The sequence below is a fragment of the Lutjanus erythropterus genome, chromosome 17 (assembly GCF_056507025.1).
Source record: "Lutjanus erythropterus isolate fLutEry1 chromosome 17, fLutEry1.hap2, whole genome shotgun sequence".
Lineage (NCBI taxonomy): Eukaryota > Metazoa > Chordata > Actinopteri > Lutjaniformes > Lutjanidae > Lutjanus > Lutjanus erythropterus.
In genome coordinates, this window is record NC_139333.1 from 31432836 (window position 1) to 31442939 (window position 10104).

At 37.3% G+C, this 10104-nt stretch overlaps 1 protein-coding gene across 1 annotated transcript in view; it reads left to right on the forward strand.

The window, feature by feature from the left end:
* lrrc45 (leucine rich repeat containing 45) overlaps window positions 1–9368 on the forward strand; it is a 33208-nt gene extending 23840 nt beyond the window's left edge. Inside the window, exons 15-18 of the mRNA XM_084741239.1 lie at window positions 2891–2983; window positions 3822–3995; window positions 6018–6165; window positions 7772–9368. Of these exons, the coding sequence (XP_084597365.1) occupies window positions 2891–2983; window positions 3822–3995; window positions 6018–6165; window positions 7772–7971 (615 nt within the window). The 3' untranslated portion in view covers window positions 7972–9368. The remainder of the gene's footprint in view (window positions 1–2890; window positions 2984–3821; window positions 3996–6017; window positions 6166–7771) is intronic.
* Window positions 9369–10104: the final 736 nt, after the last annotated feature.

A 10104-nucleotide genomic window follows, 5' to 3' on the forward strand; every position in this document is an offset into this window, starting at 1 on the left:
AAAGATGAATATCTTAACACTGCACTGTCATCCAACACAATAGGCCTGTATTATGGGGTCATTTCTACAGAATGAAATTGCAGTTAAATTGATTAAACCCTTGCAAAACCACTCTTGGGAACAGCAACTGTCCAATCATGGCTTAGCTCATAACTGTAACTAGGCACCGCAGACCTTCAACATTTGCATCTCTCTCCGTGTTAAAGCGGTGTGCATGGGGCTGTAAGAAGAGCCATACTCTCTTTTTGTAGTCTTTCAAAAATCTAAAACACAAGGGAAAACATGAACAATGGATTAAACTCTGTTTTTATGCACTGTAACGTGAGCTGGTAGGGATGCGGTCATCTGTATCAGCAGATAAAGACTTAAAATGAAAGACCTGTTTCTGCCCAAAATGAACATTTCTGACAATATTACAGGATGATAAGATGATACTTGAATTACTCGCACAGGTCTCAAGTATGTCTGTGATGTGAATTTTTTTTTTTAAGTCAGTTTTCTCATTTTTTCAGTGAATGTGTCCATTTTGAGAAGCACTGTATTTTCTGTCTGCATTCGCCTGTGGGCCATCCTGATAACAGTAGGCAGAATAATACAGGCTGTCCACAAAGTCTCTTTACAATTTAAAAAATCTATTACAAAAGCAATTGATCAGATATGTTAATCAGATCTGTTCTATGTACTCTGTGGTTACCAGAGTTTTTAATCACAAACAGGATTGAGTATGGAAGACATCCACCGTCACGTCCGTCAATTCATGCATGGCACAATAAATTTCTTGAGACAGGGACAGTGTTGGATAAAGGAAGGAATGGACAACCAAGAACATCTGAGGAAAACATTGATCATGTAAGACAAGCCTTTGATCGTTCTCCTACGATGTCCATCCGTACTGCTGCCAGACAGTTGTCCATACTTGATCCTGTAGTTTCGCTGAGTCTGCATATCCGATTTAGTTTCAATAAACCACGATACACATTGTGCCTTTTCTTGAGGAGTAGCCATTTTTAGGGATTTATTTAACTGAACCTTTTTCATCAACAGGCTACCTGAAATACACAAATGCAATGTGATTAAAAACTCTGATAACCACTGAGTACATAGAACAGATATGATTAACATATCTCATCAACTGCTTTTGTAATAAATGTTTAAAATTGTAAAGAGACTTTGTGGACACCCTGTATTTCATTCACCACAGGAGAGACTTGATGCTTGATGGAGAGACTGGGTCTAAAAATTGTATGCACATATCATCAGCATCAGCAATCAGCCAAAATGAGTTGGAAAATATTGGCACATCAGATACTGGCAAAAATCCAATATCGTGCATGTCTATAAGCTGCAAACATTAGCATGTCTGCTAACTATTTTACTTCCTGTAGTAACATTACCACCAGCTAAACTTGTGTTTGATACCACTGCATTTTAAATTGGTTTATTCATGTACACAGCCAGTAAATAACCTTATATATTTAAGAGCCTGTCAAATGGAAACACTGAAAAGTTATCTGACTCAACTAGCTTAAGCATTAGCATTAGCTTACATTAGCTACCTACTTGGGATGTGATGATAAAAATATCATATTGACAACTTGAAAAAATGTCCCTTATTAAATATTAAATCAGATGTGTATGTTGTTGATGTGTCTGTTTCGTATAAAATTATTTTCCCTTTTGACTTAAAGCGCTTCTGCTTTCATTCTTTAATTAAATAAAATAAAAGTAGAAGCCATGCAGGCTCGGGGAGTAACAGATTGCAAGTTACAGGATTACATTATCAGAATACAAAAAAAAGGTAATTGTGTTCCATTATTCGATGAATGTCTCCATGGACACCTTCAAAGATTTGTTACATGTGTTTTGACAGTGAGGGATGTGAATGTTTTATACAGGTTTTAACATGTCTTTTATCAGGAATTATTGACTGATGTGCTGCTATTGATGCTGGGTGTTCATGTATTGATGTTTTATTGTTTTTTTAATATTTTGTTTTATTGTTTTGTATTGCTTTGTGATTTGAAATTTTAAGTGTGTAACTGGATAGAAATTATTTTGTCTTCAAATCAGAAGAGAGGAACAACATCACAGTACAGTGTCAGTTCTGCTTTCAGCTGTGAAAATGTTGTTATCATCCAAGAACTCAACATTTAATTGACAGAAACATTTACAGGTCAGACCAGCCGCTAATGTTAGCTACACAGAAATCCAGTTACCTGGCTAATCTGTCCATATTGTCAGTACTATGAGTACTGAAACATATTTTGGGCCTGTAAAAACTTCAGACTGGAATGAATTTGCTTGTTTACGGCAATCCGAAAGTAACTAAAGTAATTAAGTGTCATTACTTGAATAACTTGGTACTTAGATTAGGTTACTGATTATATATTTTAACAGGTAGTAACTGTATCAGAATACATTTTTATAGTAACCCTCCCAACCCTGCAGCCATGATGGAAGCATGTGTAAATAATTTGCATGAATTGTCTTTGACATAAATGTTTGAATTATGTGCAACTGCAAAAAAAAAGCAGTCAGTAACTTTATGCAAAGAAAACCCAAAAACATTGTAATACTGTGTTACGGTATTTTTATTGCAATATTGTCATATTAAATTTCTTGCTACACTGAATAAAAAAATATTGCGAGTCATCATTTTAGCCAAACAAAATTTACAGTCATCAACTAGAACATCACTGTAAACTGCATATGTGCAGTGAGAGAACTGAATGCTTGACAGACGTAGGAACAGTAACTAAGGAGGGCGGGGCTCGGTGTGGATCTTCAGGGACACCTTCTGCACAGTGTGAGAAGTTCTGCTGAACTCTACAGTCTGCCTGCGCTCTTAAACTAATGTCATGTGATGTGTTTTAATGTCTGTGTGTTGTAGGAGCTGAGTAAAGCTAAAGCAGCGTGTGTGACAGAGAGAGCGCAGGCAGAGGAGGAACTGGGACGAGTGCGAGCTCAAGTGCGTCTGGAGGAGGTGAGTTAAAAAATCTCCCTCTGATCACTTAGTATGATGTGACTACGTTAGCCACCAGGGATGCATGATAAATATCAGGGCCAATAAATAATCGTTCAGTAATGAAATAAAGTATATTATGTATTATTCCAATAATGGATTATAGCTGATAATATCTTATTTAACAGATGATGTAAAAGCAACTAATTTGAATTCTATGGCAAAATGTTCTAGAAACACCATAGTATATGTGTAAAGTTTTTTAAAGAACATTACTAAAAAAACAAATGAACATTTTAAGAGTCCAAACTGTTATTTATTATGTATAATATTGTAATATCAATCAATCAGTCACATTTTAATTGTATAGCACCTTTCATACAGGTTAATGCAATTCAAACTAAAACCTAAAATGGAGTAAGGACAAAACAAAAACATAATAAAGCCAAATAAAGCCAATAACAACAAAACAATACTGATAATAATAAAATAACAGATGATGTTGAATAAAATAAAGTGAAATCATTAAAAATAATAAAATAAAACAGAAATAAGTAAGATTATTGTCTATAAACCATTCCTAATCAAAAGCCAGACTGAGGAGGTAGATTTTAGGTGATGTCAGTTCAGTCAGAGCTGTGGAGTATTAAATCATCCATCTTTGCTCAGCGTATCTGAATCTTTCTTACTCTCAGCTGTGTATAATCTTATCAGTATTGGCCATGAGAGGCAGGTCATTATCAGTTATCGGCTGAAAAACATCCATATCATGCATCTCTACTACATTCACATTTATTCACTGGCTTTTGTCCAAACGGTGCACAGATGAGGTACAATCACCTCTGTCTCCTCTGAGCAGCAGGAGCACGTGTCGTCGTTGGAGGAGAAGCTCCGCGCGGTGCGATCCTCCCTGCAGGAGGTGCAGCTTCACTCCTCCCAGCAGAAACAGACCATCTCTGAGCTGCAGGTGAAGAACAGCCAGCAGAGCATCGAGATGGACGGTCTGCGGCGCAGGATAGACGAGCTCCAGCAGGTCAGGACCCCCCAGCTGCCTGTTACACATCCAGCATCTCAGGGTCACTGTGTGTAGGCATCATCATTCATTCATCATTCAACATGTCACTCCTGTGTGTCAGTTTTTCAGTGGTGTTGCTGCATGAATGATGTGCAAGTCACTGCATATTATTTCTATTGTATTATTTCCACAGACTTGTACCTTTGATTTTTTTTTTATCAAAGGACCAGATATTTCATGCTTCGTGTCCATCCGAGACTTGAAGAGAGACAAGTGTCAGTCACCCAACATTGTCTATGAGAAAATGAATGGGACTGTATTTATAGACAGATGCTGAACACCCAAAATAGCTCCCTCCAATCCACACCTCTATGACTGGGTCACACCAACAAGGTTTAATCTAATCTAAGATTAGTTCTAATCAGAGTTTAGTAAAATTTGGTTTAAAATTAGTTAATCCAGGTTCAAAATGAAGCAAAAATTAATCTCTGTTTAGGTTATCTGAGTTTAATTGATATAGATCTGCTTGTTTATCAAACATAATAATCACTGTTAATAATGATAAAGCAAAAACATGTGTGCTGTTGGTGGGGAATTAGCTGCTCTGTATTAAAGGTTATGTTATGTTATTAAATGTTAACTTTACATTGTTTGCTAGCAAGCTAAAATGTTAGCTTAATATACTCATGATGGCTCAGCAGAGAAGCTCTAATTTCTCCTTGTTTAAAGGGTTAGTTCACCCAGAAATGAAAATTCTGTCATTATCTACTCACCCTCATGCTGATTGAAAGTCAGGTTTAATTTTTTTTAGTCTTAGTTCTTTAGACTCTGCTGGAGTTTCACAGGAAAACAGTGTTGTAGAATCAGTTGAAGTGAATGGTGACCAGTGTACAAACATTAAAAAAAACACAAAAAAACCAACAACATAAATTAGGGCTTTTCAGACTGCCTATTCTTATCCCTGAGCTATTCTTAACCCTGGGCTAAGAGCTAACCTTGGACTAACTTGGCCTCTTTTCACACACATGTTGATAAGCTAGGGTTAAAATAAGCACCGGTCTATGATTCACACTGCACTTCTGCCAGCCCTGGGTTTACATGTCTGGGTTACATGGTGCACCAACTGATGTGAACATTTTAGAGTGTTGTGTGACTACTCCTTTTTTCAGCCCTGTTTCACACAGGCAGTTTTTAGCCCTGGGTATAGTTGATTTTCAGGGATTACCCTGCAAACTCAGGACTAACCCTGCTCTGGAGCAGGGCCAGCAAGCCCTAGGCTTAAGTTGGGGTTAGCCCACTTTGGATTGGGCCAGTGTGAAAGGTCTCTCAGCCCCAGGCTAAGGCCCTAGTTCTTAATTTGATCTTAAATTAAATTAAACCTTAATGCCTCCATACTGGTCATCTGGTGTAATCCAAGTCTCCTAAAGCCCCAACATGCCAGGTTGACTTGAAAGACGTCATTTACTCCATTTTCACCATGTTTTTAGCCTGAATCTTCACTGTAGATCTTTAGCTTGGAGCCATGTTCATGTGTGTGTGTGTGTGTGTGCACACTGTCTGAACTGTGTGTGTGTACACACACAAGTGAAGGGCATGTCAGGGCTTTAGCAGACTTGGATTACACCAGACAAGCAGTCTGGAGGTGTTTCTTATTTTTTTCTGTTGTTTTTTTACAGTTGAAAACTGGTCATTATTGACCTCAATTTTCAATTGCAGAATTTAACCTCCTTAGGTGTAAGTTTGAAATCAAGTTTAAATTGTAGTTTAAAGTTTTGGTGCAACAGAATCTAGGTTTAGAGTAAAACCTACACTGAGATTAAAAGAGAGGTTAAAATGTAATTTTTCTTAACTTCAAACTAAGTTTTATAGTTTGGTGCAACATAGTTTAAACTTAAACCGTGACTTAAAGTGGTTTAAAAATGAAACCTCATTGGTGAAGCTCAGCCTGTGACAGCCTATCAAGTGTCAGAAGAAGAAATAAATGGGTGTTTGTGGTCATGTAAGGTCACTGGGTGTTGAACGGGTGGTGTGTTGTTGCAGGAGCTGTCAGGTAAGGACCAGGAGAGAGTGGCTGAGGTGACGCGGGTGAGGGTGGAGCTGCAGGAGCAGATTGGACATTTACATGCAGAGAGGACGGCACAGGGAGGACTCAAAGAGAAGATCAATGCTCTGGAGAGAGAGATGAAAGGTGTGCCCTCACTCTTTCTTTATCTTCCCCTGAGTACTGGAGTGGTCATAGAGAAAAAGAAATACATATTCAGTGCTTCTCTTTTACTACATTGAGCACTTGAAATGTCATTGGATGTTTTGAATAAAATGCAGTTGTTTATTGTCACTGTATAGCCTGTGCACTTGGCAGACACTGCATCTCCAGGAAAGATTATGTGGGTGTGCAAAACCTGCCTTGCATAATATTTTGAGCAGGTGTACTTGCTGCTCTGGGAGAGGCTGCTCTGCCGTGTTGCTTTGCTGTATATACATTTATGTTGTGGCCACAAATTAGCTAAAAACATGGTAACAACACATATCTTGTGTGCACACTAGTGATGCACAGACAACAGTTACAACTGTGGGCACTGCAATTAATCCATGGATTGGGTGGGTTGGTTCATAAAAATGAACATTCTGATTAATAGCAAATAGGATGAAGCATCTCCCTGGTAAGAGAGATGCTGTGCATGAGACCCAGCAGTGCAGCTTCTTTGATTATTTAATTCTGTTTCTGCTGAGTTTCCTCTGTCTTGTTACGTTTATAACTACAGTTTTAGCTGCTTTAAAGTCCCAAAGTGTTTCCTGCATGACATTACTACATGTGTGGAAATGAAACTGAGAGGTGCAGGTGTCTGATTAGGTGGCAGTTGGTTGGTTTATGCGTACATGGGATAGTGATGAATGAGTCCATCGACACATCACTAGTGCAGGAAATAACATTTCGAGCACTCAGTGTATTAAAACATGGCCTTGATCTGTTTTTTTTTTCTCTATGAACACTCATAATTTTACACTCATAAATAACTCGGAATTTTTTAATCACTTTACCCAAGTCTTTTATTTCGTTTGGGCATAAAAGAAAATTTCAAAAAGTCAGTTTACAACTGGGTCTTTTGTTTGTGTTAATTATTTCAGAGCAAATTATTTTTACTTAAGAAATGTGTTGATGCCAGTAGAATGAGCAAGATATCGGCCGATGCATATTACATGTGTAGCAACTTACATACCAGTAATGCCCAGGTCAACCAGAAATGCCAAGAAACAACTGTTAAAGGTTCTCACCTTTTAAGAAAAAAAGATACTCTGATAATTTGTTTGGAATGTAATATTTCCGATTCCAAATAAGAGCTGCAACGATTAATCAATTACTTTATCATTAATCAACTGTTAAATGAGTCATCAACTATTTTAATAACTGATTAATTGTTTTGTGTCATTTTTAAAGAAAAAAGCCAAAATTCTCTGATTTCAGCTTCTTAAATGTGAATATTTTTCTGGTTTCTGAGGACGTCATCCTGGGCTTTGGGAAACACTGGTCAATATTTTTCACCAGTTTCTGATATTTTATGGACCAAACAACTAATCAGTTAATGAAGAAAATAATCAACGTGATTGATGATAAAAATAATTTGTGGACAGGGTTAATTAATCGATTAACCAAGAAAATAATTTATGTATTAATCAACAATCAAAAAAATCATTAGTTGCAGCCCTATTTCAAATACATCATGTTTGAAATCTGAGATATTTTCTGTACTTCTGTATTTCATCTCTTCCTCCTTATGTGACCTACTGTCCTGCAGTACTGAGCAGTAACCACAGAGAGGCGCTGCTTGACAAAGAGAGTCAGATGTCTTCCATGCTGGAGAAGCTGCGGCTGAAAGAGGCAGAGATCCAGAGGATGAGGGAGGACGAGGCGCAGAGAGCCAGCTTCCTGCAGAGTGCCATCCTCACATACGTCCAGGGCTCCCCTCTGGGACACTACAGCAGCCCCAAGAAATGACCCGGAGACCTCAAACACCTCAGCTGGAACCTCTGAGCCTCCGCTGGGCTCCTGCGCAGGTCAGGATGGTCTGAAGGACTGAAAGAAATCATGACTGTCTGGACTTCAAGAGTAGAAAAGACTAGTAAAAATCAGGAGTGTAACAGAAATATGATGGAGCTGTCAGTGCAGCGCAGTATGGCTTTGGCTGGCTAGTTGTAGTTGTGATTATTTGAAGTGTGGTTGTATGAAGTAATTATCCATAGTCAGTGTATTACTAACAGTAGATGGTGGCTGGCACACCCTCAGTTTGGAGCAGCAGCAAGAGTAGGAACCTAAGTAATGTCCTGCTGTGGACAAGATTGGCAGCAACATGTATTTTAGACACCAAAAAAACAGTTTAAATGTACGCTATATTTAGAATATTTTCACTGCTTCCAAACTGAGTGTGCAAACCACTTTCTACTGTAGATAATACACTGACTATGGATAAATACCTCATACAACTTCACTTGAAATTATCCTGTTTTATAATGCTCTTTTGACCTTTCATCTATCGCCAGATTCACCACCCTCAGGGCAAAATTTACATTTTCACCTCCACCTTCTAATGAAGCGCTCTGAATTTCTCAATAATGAGTATGTTGGTTATTGGGTCCAACACTTTTAATGTAATGGGGTGTAATGAACACTCCAGCCTCTAGGGGTTGCCACAGTGCATTAGACTTTTACCCTGTTAGTTTGTTTGTTATTAACAAGACGTTTGCAGCCAGATGAAATTATTACCAGCTTCAAAACAACATGTTCTTATATCCACATTCATAGAAATTCTGTATTGTTTCAACATGTATGTTATTTCTCCTCTGTTACATGAAGGAGTGACGCAGCAGTCTGAACATCAAAAAGAAGAAAAAAATGTAACAACATGATCAGTGAAGCTGGTTCTGCCTTACAAAATGCACCTCAAAATGTCTATGTTCCAATCATCGCCATATCATTTCTACTCTACATGTTTTCTGAAGCTGAGATGAGCTGGAAGTCATCATCTGTATCTGTTTTCTCTGTCCTGCTCAGTTCTGTTCCACTAACTCAGTCTAAATGAATTGAAGGTAATGTGTTTACATGCAAAATGAGATTTGGTTCAAATCTGCCTTATTGTTGTATCTGTCAAAGCAGACAGTCCAGAAACTGATTCACAAAATGTTATCTGCTGTTTTTCTAAACGATATTTTATGAACAAATTCCCAATTAAACTCTGGATGCCGTCTTTTATAAAACAAAATCCTGTTTTATATCATGAAATGGTTTCAGACATGATGCTTGTCATTTTATTTTTTCAGGTGTGTTTTTACCATTTGCTCAGTTTTTGATGACTTGTGTTTTATATATCTATTAAAGGTGGTCATTTCTGACATAAATGTTTGTGGTTTTTCCTGCTGTGCGGACGGTGTAGTGGCTGATTTAGTCAATCATCCCATTTAACAGATAACATAGATGCTATTCAGAGTGTGATGGTGGGGTGGGGATGTATGAGGTCACTGGGTCTTGAAATGACAGCCAAAGATCATTAAGTGTCAAGATAGTTCACATCCATTTAAACCTTCGTCAATACTTCACCGTGCTTCCTGTGCTTTATTGGGTGATGATATACTGTAGGGGTTAAGCAATTTGTAGCTTTAATATTAAATAATGTTTTTTTATTATTATTATTTTATAATACAAAGTTGTATGATGGCTTAGTGTGATGAAATTGTAGTTTCTTTTTTTAGATTGGGTATATAAATAAATAAATGTAATTACAGATACCCACAATCGCCATTATAACCAGTAAAAATGTAATCTCAGATTACAATAAGGGAAAAGGTGCAACTGCAGAGATGTATTGTTGATATCTCTTGGAATGGTTTCTCCCTTTGGATATCTAAAATAAAAAAAAAATGTCATTAGTCTTTTTGCCTCTAGGAGGAATTTCATAATTGCAGTTATCTGCAATATATCTAGCTTTTTATTGTTAAAAAGCCCATTTATACTTTTTAAGTTTTTTTTTTTACATATCTTAAATTAAGTTTTGACCAGTATCAATCAAGATTACAAATATCTTGAAATATAATATTTGCTAAGATGTCACTGTGGATAGCTTTAATTACCATTCTG